The 17,297-nt window shown below is 51.8% G+C and overlaps 1 protein-coding gene across 1 annotated transcript in view; it reads left to right on the top strand.

Moving 5' to 3' along the window:
* ZFHX2 (zinc finger homeobox 2) overlaps positions 1 to 17,297 on the top strand; it is a 35,108-nt gene that overhangs the window by 5,679 nt on the left and 12,132 nt on the right. Inside the window, exons 2-4 of the mRNA XM_084883393.1 lie at positions 12,253 to 14,336; positions 14,549 to 15,066; positions 15,786 to 16,026. Of these exons, the coding sequence (XP_084739519.1) occupies positions 12,302 to 14,336; positions 14,549 to 15,066; positions 15,786 to 16,026 (2,794 nt within the window). The 5' untranslated portion in view covers positions 12,253 to 12,301. The remainder of the gene's footprint in view (positions 1 to 12,252; positions 14,337 to 14,548; positions 15,067 to 15,785; positions 16,027 to 17,297) is intronic.

The following is a 17,297-nucleotide window of genomic DNA, read 5'->3' as shown; positions in this document are numbered from 1 at the left end:
CTGACTGCCTGTTGTTGAATGAGTGCAGAAGCATCTAGAAGAGGGGGAGACAAGAAATGTAGAACTCTCCACAACTCGGTGAAATCTGAAGACAGAGGGGAAGTCTAAATAAACAGAAGCTACAGAGGAGAGAGCTGCACTGGGTGGGGGATTATAACCCGTCCTGTTCCTCTGGTGTTGAGTCAGAAAGACCCTGAATGGGTTGAGGACTCTAGGAAAAGCAGGAAGAGAGAGATCGAGCTGGGGCAGCTAGCGAAGGGGCTGGGAGCTGGGGGCTGGGGGCCTGAAGGGAGGAGAGTGGCGGCTGGATGCACTGTCAGCGGCCACCATGGACTCAGGCAACTCATATTTTGCAGCAGGCGACAGGCTGTCGACACTGCAGTCCTTTACCTCACCGTTAGAAACTCATTTCATTGATTTTTCCATCTTTCTTCTCTGGCTTCTCAGTCATCCCACCACTCACTTTCCCAGAGGCTCTTTCTTCTCTGGGGAAAGCTCCAGGGGACCACCTGCCCCCCCTTCCTCCACCCCAGGCTGGTCAGACAGGAGTAAAAGATTTAGAGGTGCCTTCTGGCACTCTGAGATAATGCCATTGGCTCTCAGTGTCCCCCTCATGCAGGAACTAGTCCAGAGCCAGGGCTTCCGTGTATGGCTGTTTAGGGTGACAGGGCAGAGGTCCACTTGCTCTCCTGTCACCAAGGTGTACCACTGGCATGTGAGCTGCATACACCTGGAGGAAGACATCTTTTTCTAATTCCTTCAGCACCACTAAAAATATTTTTTTCAAAGTCAAATGAGGGAGCAGGAGCTCGCCTGCGATTTGGGCAGGGATATGGGATCATGCTTCAAGCCTCAAAATTACAGCAGGGCCACCCCTGGAATGGTCCTTATTAGCAGGGCTTAAGCAGCAAGAGCTCTCTTCAGAGAGGAGAGGCTATAGGATGCAGCTTCTGTCCTGGGTGGCATGTGCAGTCAGCGGGGCAAGATAGGCGTGGGGCAGAGGTTTTTCCTTCCTGTGTGGACATTTCCCTAGTGCCTCCTCCAGTCACAGCCAACAGCCCTCAGCTGCTCCCACTGGGGCTGGGATTGGGCCGAAGGTCAAGAGTCAATTGCCAGTCATTTGGCTTCTCAGTGAAGTAGGGTAGAGGGTGGGACCGGAGTGTTGGATTGTGTTTCCCTGAGGAACTGATGTCTTGTTGGTGACTGCCCCCCACCTCAGCCTCAGGCCCAAGGCCCTCTGGTTCCGTCATTTCCCTCTGGCTGTGGGGAAGCTGTTTGATCTGGAGCCCAGAGGCTTGGGTCTCAGTTGTCTGAGTCTGGATTCCATTGCTTCCCCTGACATCACAGTTCTTTTCCTTTCTCTCCAGCCACTTCCATGTTCTGCGTGCCCCTGGCCTGCTTGTGTTATAAATGCCTCCAATGTCTAGCTTTTTTATCAGGCTATGAGGTTTCTGAAATCTAGAGTTAAATCCTGGTGCTTCTAGCCTTGAAATTACAGCAGGGTCACCCACTGGAATGATCCTGTGCATTTGAGGTTAAGCAGAGAAGAAAAAAGGAAGGCCAGGAAAGAGGTTCAGGATGGATGGGGCAGAGAGGAGTGGGAGAAGCCAGACCCGCAGCGGATGACAGAGAGAGGGAGTTTAAGGTAAAAGCCACGTGACTTCCAGCGGGAGAGAGACTGAGAGAAGGCCACGATTTAAATGAAAAAGGAGAAGGAAGGGAGGCTGTGAGGATTGCGAACCCCTGGAAGAGAGGGTCCCAGAGCCTGAGCCCCTGCAGGGAAATGAAGACCAGGAGGAGGAGGACCTGTGTTTGGGGGGAGGCCTAACGGGGCAAAGCCAGGCGGTGGTCTCAGCCTCCTTGTCAGTCCTGAGTTCAAGCGGTGCTGGCTTTGACCTTTGTGGGAGGAACCGAAGTGGCAAATTAACGACAATAATGAAGTCACTGCTCCTTGTTTGTCTTTGCTGGTTTCCCCCTTGAGATTTGTCCTTTGGCTTGGCGGGGCAACGTGGGGATGGGGAGGGACCGCCGCAGAGAGGGGCGGGGGAGGGGCAGGAGATGGGGGCGGGGGTGAAGACGGGGAGGACAGATAGATCTGCCTAGGAAGAGGGAGGTGCTGAGTGAAGGGAAGAGGGAAGAGGGATGGAGGAGAAGAGACAAGGGAGACGCAGAAAGAGGAGGGAGGAGGAAAGAACAATGGGGAGCAGGAGAGGGGAGCCTGGAAGGGGCAGAAGAACGGGGGGAAGGAGAAGAGGGGGACTGGGGAAGCGGGAGGGAAAGGACGTGGCCGGGGCTGAAAGCTGCAGCTGGCGGGGCCAGGGGGCGGGGCCTCATCTCCATCTCTAATGGCTGTGAAATGAGGTTAGCTCCATTAGAGGCAGTGAGAGTGTAACGAGATCAGACTCATTAGGGCTGGGCCATCCCGGTAATTACCACCACCCCAAACACGCCCCCGCCAGCCGGGCCTCCGAGCACAAACAGGCGCTAGGCCGCACACTCACAAAGGACACCCCAGGGCCCCCCCACCGCTGAACGGAAGCCCAGCGCCCACACGGGTATAACAGGCCTTCGGAGGGAGGCCCAGCCCCGTGTCTGAGAGACAGCACCTTCCTAACCTGGTAGAGGTACAGACAGGGCTACACACCCAGGCCCTCAGCCACAGGCACCCTCAAAAAGCAATAAACATACACGGACACCCTAACTCAGGAAATAAGGCATGTGGTTGGATAATTATTGTTTTTATTAATCACATACAACGTGCCAGTCTCAATAATGATCATCTTAGTGGACACAGCTCCATGAGGAACTATTTCCCATTCTATAAATGAAGAAACAGGTTTTAAGTAACCTACTCGAGGTCATTTACATAATAAAGAATAGAACTAAATTTTATTCCAGATCTATCTGGCCCTTAAGAGCTGTAGTTTTTTTAAATTTTGTTTTGTTTTTGTTAATTCTCACCCGAGGATATTTTTCCCTTTGATTTCTAGAGAGTGGAAGAGAAGAGCAAAGACAAAGAGAAACATCCATGTGAGAAGGACATATCCAATGGTTGCCTTCCACATGTGCACTGACCAGGGCCAGGGATTGACCCTGCAACCGCCGTATATGCCCTTGACCGGAATCAAACCCACTACCGTTCAGTCTGTGTGCTCTGAGCAAACCGGCTAGGGCCTAAAGGCTGTGTGTTTTTTTACCACACCACTTCGATGACGTTCATATTCTGTTATGGATACACACCTGTAGACTTTCAGCTTTAAGAGACATCACAAATGAATATATGCATCATCAGTCAAATAACGCAATCTTTTGTATCTATCTCTATTCACTTCAACCCTAACACACACGCACGCACGCATGCAGGCACGCACACGATGGCTCCGGCATGAATTGTAATGTGGATAGTGCCCACTGGAGTTGCACAAAGTGGTGGGCCTGTTCTGGCCAAACTTACACTAAGAAACTAACAGGGAGACTGCCAGCTAACACCTTCAAGCTCAAAGAGTAGCATGACAGTACATATGCATAAAAGCAGAGTAACAAACTCAAAGTCTTCATTCAAAATGCATGCCAGCCAGAGTTTAAAAGCTTACAAATTAACCCAAGAGCAGAGCCCTGGGGTCAGGATACCTGAGTCCAATATTTTTATTTTATTTATTTTTGTTCTAGTCCAATCTTTTTAAAAAATTTATCTTATTTTTATTGATTTCAGAGAGGAAGGGAGAGGGAGAGATGGATACATCAACGATGAGAGAGAATCATTGATAGGCTGCCTCCTGCACATCCCCCAACTGGGGATCAAGCCCATAACCCAGGCATGTGCCCTTGACCGGAAATGAACTTGAGTCCACTCTTAACTCTGTTTTTTTCCAAGTGTGAGACTTCAACATTACTTAACCCATCTAAGTATATTTCCATGTTTTTAAATGGGAATGAATAACTTTTATCAGATTGTGTTGGAGGATTAGGTGTATGATGCTTGCAGGGGGCTCAATATAGTGCTTGGCATATGATAAACAATTAAAGATATTATTTTATTACTAATATTAGTTATTGTTGTAAAATATTTAAGTGGAGTCATTACCATCACAAGAGGTCATGTAGAATGACCAAGAACCAGAAGGATTTATTTATGTACACGGTCAGTTACAACGGTATCCTTCCAAATAATTCTAGAATTGCATGTGATGCCTTTGAAACTCAGGGAGATCAAGGTCTTCTACAGAGGTCCCTGTGCCAGGATCAGATAAGATCCTGAATTTGAATTCAAGAGTACAACTTCCTGTCCCTCACACCCAAATGCTTATGAAGAAGGGTTCAGAGTTGGCTTTGTGGTGGTGTCTAAGCCTGAGTCTCTCTAGTGCTCTACACTGCTGTCTTAATACTGCCGACCTCTTCCAGAGAGATGCGTGGGCAAGATTCTCCACTCCTCCCTGGAGCATACCTCAACAAAGCCATGCAAATGTGGACGGACGTTCAGACCTCAGGTTGTGGTTTTAGTCCATACTTCCCTTTTACCCTTGTCTGCTTCCCTGTCTACTTCCTACCCATCACCTATCGTCTTCCTCTCAGCCTCTTCTCCTCACACCTCATCCAGTTCCCTCATGCCTTAAGCATCTTGCAAGGTGTAAGACACAGCCTCCTTGCTCCATCCCTCTCGCTGGGGACAGATAACTTGTCTAGGCTTGTGCCAAAGCAGGGAGGCTTCAATGAGATTCAATAGTTACATATGCAGATCAGGATCCAGCAAACCTCCATATACACACACACTTACATACCTCTCTCTCTTCCTCCCGCTTCTCTGCCTTGTCTTTCTTTACTCTCCATGACACTCCTTTCCTGCCATTTTCATTTTCTTTCTTTTGGACAAAATTCATCTTACACAAAGTAAGCACTTCCCAAATATTTTGTGGGGAGAGGAAGAGGTCTAGGAAAGATATAGATAGATTAAAATGGAGGAATAGGAGTACTATCTTATGTTTTCTTTTAAATATAGAAGGTAAGATTTAGTCAGAGAAAATGATAGTCTTAAATGCAAGGAGAGGTCATACTATATTTTAAAAATATTGATTGATTGATTTTAGAGGAGGGGAGAAAGAAACATCAATTTGTTGTTCCACTTATTTATGCATTCATTGGTTGTTTCTTTTTAATATTTTATCTATATAAAAAGCCTAAGCAACCATTGCAACCAAACGGACGACTGAACAGGCTGTGTGGGGCAACCAGGCTGGCAGGGGGGGTTAGTGAGGGACAACCAAATGACTGAGCAGCAGGCTGCGTGGGGAGACCAGGCTGGCGGGGGGTTAGTGAGGGGTGACCAAATGATGGAGCAGCAGGTTGTGTGAGGCAATCAGGCCTGCAGGTGGGCCAATTGGGGGCAACCAGGCCGACAGGGTGGGGCAGTTGGGGGCGATCAGGCTGGCAGGCAGAGGCAGTTAGGGGTGATCAGGCCTGCGGGGGGGGAGGGGGCAGTTAGGGGTGATCTGGCCAGCAGGCAGAGGTGGTTAGAGGTGATTAGGCTGATGGGGGGGGGGGTGCAGTTAGGGACATTCAGGCAGGCAGGCAGGTGAGAGGTTAGGAGCCAGAGGTTCAGGATTCTGAGGGAGATGTCCGACCGCCAGTTTCAGCCCAATCTCTGGGATTGGGCCTAAACTGGCAATTGGACATCCCCCGAGGGGTCCTGGATTGGAGAGGTTGCAGGCTGGGCTGAGGGGGCCCCACCCCTCCTATGCACGAATTTTATGCACTGTGCCTCTAATATATACCGTTTCCCCGAAAATAAGACATCCTCCGAAAATAGGACCTATTTACAGGTTTCCTTCTGAGTGAAATATAAGGCATCTCCCGAAAATTAGGGCCCCCTGGGCTCTGTCTTAGAATGCTATTGCTAAACATGAGAGATTTGGTCCACTGATTCTGAAAGAAATGGAGTCACAAGAAATTCACCAGGAAATTCAGGAATTGGATTGTTATGATGATGTTCCAGAAGATGATGACATGATTGTCATTGAATAAATGAGTAAATTCTTGATACTGTAGGATTCACAGTTTGTCTGGTTTGTGTTGACAACTACTGTACTACCGTACTGATTACAGGTAATAAATTTCCTTTATTTTCATTTAACAATAAATGTGTACCGTATTCTTCTTCATGGAAAAATAAGACATCTCCTGAAAATAAGACCTAGAGCATCTTTGGGAGCAAAAATTAATATAAGACACTGTCTTATTTTCAGGGAAACAGGGTATATTAATGATTTATCTATATATATGTTATATATATATATATATATATATATATATATATATATATTAATATATATATATAATGATTGCAGAGAGGAAGGAAGAAGGAGAGTGAAACATCAATGATGAGAGAGAATCATTGATTGGCTGCCTCCTCACGATCGCATATGCTCTGACCTGCAGTCGAACTATGACCTCCTGATTTATAAGTCAACGCTCAACCACTGGGCCACCATGGCCTGGATTCTGGTTGTTTCTTGTATGTGCCCTGACTGGAGATTGAACCCACAGCCGTGATGTATCTGGGTTACCCTTCAACCAACTGAACTACCCGGCCAGGGCCCAGGTCATACTAGTTTTGATGCAAGTGTTAGCTGCTTCTGCACCCAGGCAAAGTGCGAGCTTGGTCAAAGCTTTCAATCTGCTCTAGGATAATGGGGGTGTCTATAAGTCCAGCAATCAGGAGGACCAAGTGAGAACTGAACTATGCTGCTCAGCAGACTAGATTTCAATCCTGCCCACCCAAGAATCTGCCTCAATTGAAAAAGGCAGCAATTAGAGGATGAATCCTGATCAAAAAGGGCAAGGCCGAAGGAAAGCTGTCAGCCTGCCTGCAAACACCTTGCTCCATTATGTGGGAGGAGATAGTCAAGAGAGAAGGAAGCTGAAACCGGTTTGGCTCAGTGGTAGAGCGTCGGTCTGCGGACTGAAAGGTCTCGGGTTCGATTCCGGTCAAGGGCATGTACCTGGGTTGCGGTCGATGGTCGATGTTTCTCTCTCATCAACGTTTCTAGCTCTTTATCTCTCTCCCTTCCTCTCTGTAAAAAAATCAATAAAATATATTTTTAAAAAAAGAGAGAGAGAGAGAGAGAGAGAAGGAAGAAAACTAACCTGATTGACACTCAGTATGTGCAGGTTCACAGGTTGCCTAGTCTAGTCTTCACCACAGCTGGTTAAGGAAGTCATCCTTATTCCCATTTTCCCACATAAGGAAACTGAGACTCAGAACTAAACAACTTACTGAGGTTGCACAGCTGGTGAGTGGGGGAGCCAGGATTGAGTTTGCATGAATCCAAAGCCCACGTTCATCCACTACCTCAAAAAATATAGCTCATTTAGCCCAGCCAGTGTGGCTCAGTGGCTGAGTGTTGACCTATGAACTAGGAGGTCATGGGTCTAGGTTGTGGGTTTGGTCCCCAGTGTGGGCCGTGCAGGAGGCAGCCAATCAATGTTTTTATCTTTCTCTCTGCTCCCTCTCCCTTCCTTTTTGAAATATATATATATATATATATATATATATATATATATATATATATATATATATCAAATATATATATTTCAAATATATATATTTCAAATATATATATATTTCAAATATATATACAAATATTTTTTTAAAATAGCTAATTTAGCTAGTTTGTTTGCTCTTTACACCAAGCAATCCCCCCTACGCAGTGTGCACATTCTCTTCTGTTTCTCTCCCCTTCCTCTCCACAGTGGCCTCCTCTTGAAAGCAATAGGTTGGGTCAGAAAGGGGAGAGCAGTCCTCAGGCAAGAATTTCAGCGAGGATAGAGAAAGGTCCTAAAATTTGGCTCTGCGTTAGGGAAAGAGGATAGATTGAACAGTTGGAAAAGTGAAAGGCAGAAAAATGTTTGGAAGGCTCTGGTGTGGAAATCATTGTGTGCAAATTTCAAGCTAATGTGCTGGTGCCCTCAGGCAGACTTTGCTGGGAAAGCCTTTGCCTTGTCAGGTTTGGAAGGGGTTTTGTTTTTTGTTTGAAGAGGAGAAAGCCCATCTGCCCCCAATGGGCCTGTCCTCTCCTGTTCTTTCCTCTCCCTGCGGCCAGAGGAGAGGGGGCTGTACCCATAGTCCTGAGCTTACTGGGGCTCCAGTTTTGCCTCCTGTTCTACCAGCCAACCTGAACCCACGCCCTGGCTCCTCTTACGTGAGGGGCAGGCTCCTTCCTTTGCCCTTTCCCTTTGGCTTCTGTAATTCTCTGGTTCTGGTCTCACAGTGATCTGGTTCTGAAGTCACACAAGGCTTGTGTGGTCTCAGGGCCTGCCTTTCAGCTGTCCACACATTGAGCCTTTCTCTCCACCTCATAACAGCTCTATTTTGGTATCTTTCTGGTCCTGCTGTGCATCTTGGAGCCTTGTGACTCCCTGGTTTCCCCCTGTTTTAAGTAATGTGTATCTGCCTTCTGAACAGGGCGTGCATATCAAGAAATAGGCATGCTCAGCCCGGCCGGTGTTGAGTATCAACCTATGAACCAGGAGGTCAGTTCGATTCTGGTCAGGGCACATGCTTGGGTTGTGGGCTTGATCCCAGGGGTGGGGTGGGGGTGGGAGGTGGGGCGGGGGAGGCAGGAGGCAGCCGAGTATTTTCTTTCATCATTGATGTTTCTCTCTCTCTTTCCCTCTTCCTCCCTCTCTTAAATCAATAAAAATAATTTTTTAAAAATTTTTAAAAGAAATAGGGATTCTCGACCAGCTTTTTACAGGGTACCTTTCTGTCCACCTCCAAAGAAGAATATTTGCAGTTCAGTGAAAGTAGCCCTTCCATACTTCCCATCTGGAAGGTGGGAATATACCAAAGCAAAATAAAAGTATCTTCTGTTTCTCCATAGCTTTCTCCTCTCCTCCCCCATGAGGGGAGAGCGCATTGGGGAGGGAGACGGAATGGAGGGACAGCAAGGGTGCTCTGGAGACGAGGGCCTTTTAGGTTAGGATTGGAAGATTCATCTTGGGGGATGACTACACCCTCAGAACTCTCCACCCTCCCTTGGCTCCAGGCCTGCCTCCTCCCATCCCCCTCGGTGGCAGCAGCCTTGTAATTTAAAGCTCTCTCTGTCGCCTCTAATGTGATCCTCTCGTTTTATTGACTCTCTCTGCCGTCTGTGGCGCCCCTTCACATCAATCTCCGTTCTAATCACACCGCCGCCACTGCCTGCTCCGTCTCCCCTCACCCTCTCCTCCTGCCCCCTCCCCATCCCTTGCCTCTACCCAGCTTTCCTTTTGACTGCCCCACCACCACCCTACACCTGATCCACCCTCTTCCTCCTTCCCTCCCAGAGGCAGGAATGTCAGGGCCTTGAGGGGTTGCCTTTTCCCTTTTCCCTGCTAAGATGTGCCCCGAGGGAGAAGAGGCCCTAAGGAAAGCCCAGAAGTAAGAGAGGAATGCAGAGGTCTGAAGAACAGGGTTCTGTGTCTTGTTATCTGGGTCTGCATCATCTCCAGAAAGAGATGAAAACTGAGTGCAAGGTTCGAAGGGCAAAGAAAGGGACTTGGAGATTCAGAGAGGGAAGGAAAGAAAGACTGAGAAGGAGGGAAATGGAGGGGAAAAAGTGAAAAAATAATTGCTGCAGTTAAAGGTTTGTAATAAACAGTGGGTGATGGGAGAAGCACAGAGAAGGAAGAGGGAGGAGGAGTGGGTGTGTGTGTGTGTGTGTGTGTGTGTGTGAACTGAGGCAGAGATAAATTTGCAATTGAAATTCTTTCCCGAAGAGGAGGAGGGGCAGGGTGGGAGGTGGGGAAGAGATTTGCAAGTTTAAACAGCTGCCGACCTACCCTAGGCAATCTGAGTCTCACATAGGCTAACCCAAAGCTCAGCTCCTTTGCTTTCTAGCTATGAATCAGCTAGGAACCCACCCTCACCACAACCACCACCCACCCAGTATTGGGAAGTAGCATCTTTGGTGAGAGGATTTGGGGCTTGGGTCTTCCTAGCTCTCCTCTGAAGTTGGATCTAGAGTTCAAGTCGGGGGCCAGGGAGAAGGAGCGGAGCTGGTCGATGTGATACAGGCAGGTGGGCCAGGGGAAGACGGTGCATTTGGTTCTGGCCTTGGTGACAGGGCCCCGGGGAGACCCCTGTTGCCTGGCCTCGTCCTTCCCATTAGGTGGGGCAGTGAGTGAATGGCACTGGGCCCCCGCTGTGGGAGTGGGACATGCAGTATCAGATCCTCACACACTTACCCCCCACCCCCACCCCCAGGTTCTGTAGGAAGAATACCTTCCTCCTACAGTGTCAGGGCTTCTTTCTGGTCATTTCTGGAGGATAGACTCCCCTCCATCTAATTCCTTTACTTCCTTTTTGGTTCTCCACACTCCGCCCCCATTTCTCCACCCCTGCCCAGGTGCTTATTTGCATTTTCATTAGCATGCGGGTCCAGCCCCACTTGGAGCTCCTTGATGGCTTTGACTTCACGCCTGGCTAGCCCCCCAGGAGGGGGACAGAATTGGGCCTGCAGGCTGATGACCAAGGACCCATTCCAAACTCAGGAATCTGGAGGTGACGGTTGGAGGTGGCCCTAAGACGGAGAAGGCCATACACCTCATCCCTTCCTTGAAGCACTCTGGCCTGAGCGCTAAAGATTTAATCATTAGAGATCTGCTGATATTAAGAACCAGAGAGGTTGTAGGCCACTTGGGACAGGAGAGAAGTATAGGATGGTGAGGCGTGGGGAACTGGTGAGTTTGGGAGGGGGGTGTAGTATCAAAATAAAAAGGTTGGGAGCAGCATGCTGAGGCTTGGTACTTCTAGACCGCTAGAGGGAGCCCAGGAATCCTGATTTCTAGACCTTTGGGGGCCCATTTTGCCTGTACCGTGTCTGAGGGACAGTCTGACTGGATGGAGGAGCCCAGGCCACAGCTTTGGGCTCTAGCTCTGCCCTCCAGTCCTTTTCTAGTTTTACCACTTGGAGCTGCGTGACCATCAACAGCTCATTCAGTCTCTCTGTTTCTTGGCTGATGCATGTGTAAAATAAGGTTATGAGATTAAATGAGATGATGTAAAGCATTTAACACAGTGCTAGGACCATCACTTACTAGCTATTAGTAAGATTACTACTATTTTTTATTATCTTTTTATCTCTTTGGGGAGGAGGAGGCTAATCAGATAAAAGCTGCTGTCTTCCAGCGGGCCAGAGATGGGTCTGGAAGGTATCTTCGAGCAGCACGATGCCTACGGGCCAACGGAAACTTCACCGCAGCCTCTCTGGCAAGAGGACCTTAACTCAGGGACGTAACCTCTTCAGGGGGGGGTTGTTTAGCTTCTAGAGAGAAACCTGTTGGCAGAGGCTGTATTTAAGCAGAGACCCGAGTGACAAGGAGCCACCAGGAGAGCATTCCAGGCAGAGCACCAGCTTAGGCAGGCTCTAGGGCAGGAATGAACCCGGTGTGTTTGAGAAGCAAGGCCACTGGGCTGGAGCTGGCCAGCCAGGCAGTGGAGGGAGGACAGGCAAGCAGGTGTCAGATCAGATAGGCCCTTTTGTAAATCAGGGAAAGGAGTTTGGATTTTATTCACAAAGCAGTGAGAAATCATTGATGGATTTTAAGTAGAATATAGTATGATGTAAATCTTAAAAGATGATTCTTTATGATGCCTGAAATTTGCTTTAAAATCATACAGAAAAAGGGGGAAGTGGGTAAGGATAGAAATGAAACAAGATTGGCCATGAGGGCCATGAGTTGGTGACTGTTGACACTACGTGATGAGTACAAAGATGTTTCTTATCCTGTTTGGTCTACTTGACATTTTCATAACTGAGAAATAAATGAAAGCTCGCCTGGATGCTGGGTGGGAGGAAATCGGACTGGAGGGGCAGTGGTAGAATCATTGCATTAGCTCAGGAGAGAGGTGAGGGTGGCTGGGCCGGGGAGTGCTGGTGTAGATGAAGACAAATGGAGGGATGGGACACATGTTTGAGAGGTTGCTGTCAATTGCATATTGTGGAGCAAGAGAAATTTTTAGGTTTTTAGCTTAAGCAACCAGATAAATAGTTGTACCAAATTCTGAGATAGGAAAGATGGGGAAGAATACATTCAGGGAAGGAATAAGGAGTTCTGATTTTAGACATGTTAAATTTGAAGTGCCTGTTGGACACTAAGTGGCACATGGTACCTGAGTCTGGTGCTCAGGGAAGAGGGTGGGGCTGGAGGAGCAGGAGAGTGAGCTGCGCTCTTCCCGGCTCCCTGACAACACCGCTCTCTCTGTTTCCCCTGCAGGGTCCTGGCTGTCACGCTGAGATGAACCCCCAGCACTCCTCCGTCTGCCATGGCCACCCTTAGCTCATCCTCTACTGCTGGCACCACCCAACCCCCTGGGCACAATGCCCCGCCCCCGCCTCTGGACACCTCCTCCCCCAGCATCCCCCCTGACCTTGTCACCAAAGATCCCCCTGCTGCCCCCTGCACCTCTGAGAGCATGAGGCCCTCAGAGCCAGGGGGACAGCCTCTGGATTCGGGCTGTGGCCTCATCCCACCAAAGGAGATCGGGCAGCCCCAGGAGGGGCCTGGCTGTGGCGGCTTCCCACCAAAGGACTTGGGGGTGGAGGAGGACAAGGAGCAGGAGGAGGACGGAGGTGGGCTCCCTCCTGTGGACCTCAGTAACCATTTATTCTTCACAGCTGGCGGAGAGGCCTGCCTAGTGGCCAAGCTGTCCCTGCCAGGCGGCGGTGAACTGCTGTTACCAAAGGGCTTCCCCTGGGGTGAGGCGGGCACCAAGGAAGAGCCCCACCTACCCCTCCCGCCCCCTGCACCCCTCACTGCCCTTCACATCCAACATGGCTTTGACCCAATCCAAGGCTTTAGCTCTTCTGACCAAATTCTGTCCCATGATACCTCAGCGCCATCTCCGGCCACCTGTGAGGGAAGGGATGGAGCCTTCTGGAGCTACCAGCTAGCACCAAACCCACCCGGAGATCCCAAAGATGGCCCCATCGGGAGCAGGGGGGGAGACCACCGGGCACTGTTCTGGCTCTGCCTCCTATGCCGCCTGGGTTTCAGCCAGTCCCAGGCCTTCACGGGCCATACACAGTCTCATGGGGTGAAGCTGACCTCTACTCAACACCAGGGCCTAAGAGGCAACCCCGCTGTGCTCCAGGAGGGGGATGAGGGCTGCACGGCCCTCCTAAGCTTCCTGGAGCCAAAACCTCCTACTTGCCCCACTTCAGAAATGCCTCCTGACAACAGCAGCACAGTGAGCCTGGAGGCGAATGTAGCCCGGACTGAGGGCGGCTGCCCGGAGGCAGAAACCCAGGCCCCGGTTCTGCCTGCAGAAGACGTCCTACCCCTCAGTCCGCCTTCCCCACCCACTACCCCCGCCACTTGGGATCCCAGCCCAGCCCAAGCCAAAGAATCACCGACGGCAGCAGGGGAGGCAGGCCCAGACTGGCTCCCCGAGGGGCAAGAAGAGGATGGAGGGCTCTGCCCCCCACTTAACCAAAGCTCACCCACCTGCAAGGAGGGGGGCGCTCTCCCCGTCCCAGCGGGCTCCCCCGGAGACCCCAGTGAGCCACCCCAGCCCTACCGCCTAGCCGAGGACTACACCCCGGCCCCTGCAGCCTTCCAGGGCCTCAGCCTGTCCAGCCACATGTCTCTGCTTCACTCGCGCAATTCCTGCAAGACGCTCAAGTGTCCCAAGTGCAACTGGCACTACAAGTACCAGCAGACCCTGGATGTGCACATGCGGGAGAAGCACCCCGAGAGCAACAGCCACTGCAGCTACTGCAGCGCCGGGGGCGCCCACCCCCGCCTGGCGCGTGGCGAGAGCTACAACTGTGGCTACAAGCCCTACCGCTGCGACATCTGCAACTACTCCACCACCACCAAGGGCAACCTCAGCATCCACATGCAGTCCGACAAGCACCTGGCCAACCTGCAGGGCTTCCAGGCAGGGCCCGGGGGGCAGGGGAGCCCCCCGGAGGCACCGCTCCCGCCCTGCTCTGGGGACAAGGAACCCAAGACCAAGTCGTCCTGGCAGTGCAAGGTGTGCAGCTACGAGACCAACATCTCTCGCAACCTGCGCATCCACATGACCTCCGAGAAGCACATGCAGAATGTCCTCATGCTGCACCAGGGGCTGCCGCTGGGCCTGCCGCCTGGGCTGGTGGGGCCAAGCCCTCCGCCCCCCACAGGCGCCCCTGCCACTGCGCCTGATCTCTTCCAGTACTTCGGGCAGCAGGCCTTAGGGCAGCCGCAGGCTCCCTTGCCTGGCCCTGGGCTGAGGCCAGACAAGCCCCTGGAAACCCAGCTGCTTCTCAACGGCTTCCACCACCTCGGAGTGCCTGCCCGGAAGTTCCCCGCACCTGGTAAGTTCCCTGGCTCTGCTCCTCTTCCCCTGCACTCCCCTTCGGAGGTCAAACTCAATTCCCTGCTCTCTCCCAAGGGCCACCCCCACCCCCCACCCCCCTTTGGTAACACCAGCGCCCTCAGCATTATCCTCCTTTACCCACATTCCCATAGACAAAACTGATCCTGCTCCCTTCCTTCCTTGGGCCACTAACCTGTCTCTGTCCCCCAGCCCCTGGCGGCTTTTCCCCGGACGCCCACCTGCCTCAGAGTCAGCTCCTGGGCTCCTTGTCCGAGGGCCTGCCCACCTCGCCGCCCCCCGAGGACAGCCCGGCTCTGAAGGTGTTCCGCTGCCTGGTGTGCCAGGCCTTCAGCACCGACAGCCTGGAGCTGCTGCTCTACCACTGCAGCGTGGGCCGCAGCCTCCCGGAGGCCGAATGGAAGGAGGTGGCCGGGGACACCCACCGCTGCAAGCTCTGCTGCTACGGCACCCAGCTCAAGGCCAACTTCCAGCTCCACCTCAAGACCGACAAGCATGCTCAGAAGTACCAGCTGGCAGCCCACCTGAGGGAGGGCAGCGGGGCTACGGGCACTCCCTTGCCCATGCCCCTGGGAGATGGGACTCCTTATGGGTCTGTGCCCCCCCTGCACCTGCGCTGCAACATCTGTGACTTTGAGTCCAACAGCAAGGAGAAGATGCAGCTGCACGCCCGGGGGGCAGCCCACGAGGAGAACAGCCAGGTCTACAAGGTGAGGGGCAGAGCAGCTGCCTCGGGGAGAGGGAAGTGGAGAGGGAGGGCAAAGCCCAAGGTGGCAGAACTGGAGAAAAGGGCATGTAGGGCCCAGCCGGCGTGGCTCAGTGGTTGAGCATCAAGCTATGAACCAGGAGGTCATGGTTCGATTCTCCATCAGGGCACATGCCCAGATTGCGGGCTCGATCTCCAGTGGGTTGTGTAGGAGGCAACAGATCAATGATTCTATCTCATCATTGATATTTCTATCTCTCCCTCTCCCGTCCTCTCTGAAATCAATAAAATTTAAAAAAATTAAAAATAATTTTTAAAAGCATGTATCATGCACAGGATAATAATACATTGTTTAGGAAAAAAAGATGCGGAGAAAGAGGCCAAGGATGGTGGACTCAGTCGAACAAAGTGAATCCAATATTTTACTCCGCTTTTTCTGGTGTTTGGGGCTGGAGAGAGGACTCTGCCCATCTTATCGCCAGAAGTCTGAGAACAGAACCAGATTCCGTTCACACACCAGGAGAGCCCAGGGTGGGAGGGAGGAAGAGGAGACTGGGGAGAAAAAGCAGTAATACTCAGATGGCCTTAGGAAGGAATAGGGCGGCTCAAGAGGGTGGAAGGGCTGGGTGGGGGTGCTCCGGAGAGGCTCCCTTGGGGAAGGTAAAGGAGATCTGAAGGTACCTGTTCCTTCTGGGCCTGAGCCGCCTTTTTCCGCTTTTCCAGTTTCTTCTGGAGATGGAGGGGGCCGCGGCAGGGGCAGAGCTGGGACTGTTCCGCTGCCTGCTGTGTGCCTGGGAGACGCCCTCCCGCCTGGCGCTGCTGCAGCACCTGCGGGCACCGGCCCACCGCGACGCCCAGGCCCAGCGGCGCCTGCAGCTGCTGCAGAGCGGCCCGGCAGCCGAGGAAGGGCTCTCGGCTCTTCAGAGCATCCTTAGCTTCAGCCATGGGCAGCTCCGGACTCCAGGTGAGGCGGAGGGGATGGGAGCGGTAGGGCTGGGCAGAGAGGGCAGCTGGCATGGAGCTGAGGGCTGATGAGAAAGTGATACAAGGGGGAACAGGTCTGCTCCAGATTTCAGGAACAGTGGGGCTGCCGAGTGAAGCGGGGAACAAGAGGCTGTTGGAGGGAGGAGGCAGAGAAGGGCAGGGACTTTGCTGAGTGGAAAACAGAGAGCAATCCTAGCTGGTTTGCTCAGTGGATGGAGTGTCAGACTATGGACCAAAGGGTCCTGGGTTTGATTCTGGTCAAAGGGGCACATACCTTGGTTGCAGGCTCCTCCCCAGCCCGGGCTCTAGTCGGGGTGTGTATAGGAGGCAACCAATCTATAAGTTTCTCTCACATCGATATTTCTGTCTTTACTTCTTCCCTCTCTCTAAAAATCAATGGAAAAATGTCCTTGGGTGAGGATTTAAAAAACTACAGGAAGGGAGGTGAGGAGGAGTCACCCAGTGGTTCCAAGTACTGACCAGTGTCCTAGCACCGCTGGGTAGAGGGTGAGGGCAGGAGCTGGTCAGGAAGGGCAGAGGCAGAAAGAACAGAATGGGCCAGGACATAGGGAAACTGATGGGAGCTGTGGGCATGTCTGAAGGCAGCCTAAGTGGGAAGCTCTTGACAAGCTCCCCAGCCTTTTCCTGTCTCCCAGAAGGCCTTCAGCCTGAAGGCTGGGCTGAGGGTCCCCCAAGGCAGCTGTTGGCAGGGTGTAACTGCAGAAACTGGGAGGGGCCCACCCAGTGCCAATGATCCAGAGGGTGCAGGAGAGGGGCCTGGAAGGGGCTGTCAGAGGTGAGCACAGCGTCCGGGATTCAGAGATCAGTGGTGGGCGAGGGTGGGGCTCAGGCAGCAGGAACCGGGAACAGGCAGCATTGACTGTGCTAATTGAATTGCCAATATGCTGGCTGGAGTTAAGTGCCGGAGGGGCCCAGATCAATAGCTAACGATCCTGGCGCTAGGCTGAATGGAGTTAAGGAACTTTAACACTTTAATTAGGCCGCCACCGAAAATAAATTCCTACACATCTGTCAATTCTGACTTGAGTGGTAATCTCCTCTCCCAGTTAGACCTGCCGCCTCCTGCTCACTGCAGCTGCTTCCGTGCAACCTCACCTTCCTTCTTCAGCTCCCCTCCCTCTACATTTCTGGGCTCCTTGCTTCTAGGATCAGTCAAGACAAGGAGCTGAGTTTGGTCCTGTTTCTATCACCTACCGCTGGACTTGCTTATCTTCAAGTGACAGGGGCTGG

Source organism: Pipistrellus hanaki (genome assembly GCF_964339955.1).
Source record: "Pipistrellus hanaki genome assembly, chromosome: 1".
Classification (NCBI taxonomy): Eukaryota; Metazoa; Chordata; class Mammalia; order Chiroptera; family Vespertilionidae; genus Pipistrellus; species Pipistrellus hanaki.
This window is presented reverse-complemented; position numbering and strand designations above follow the sequence as displayed.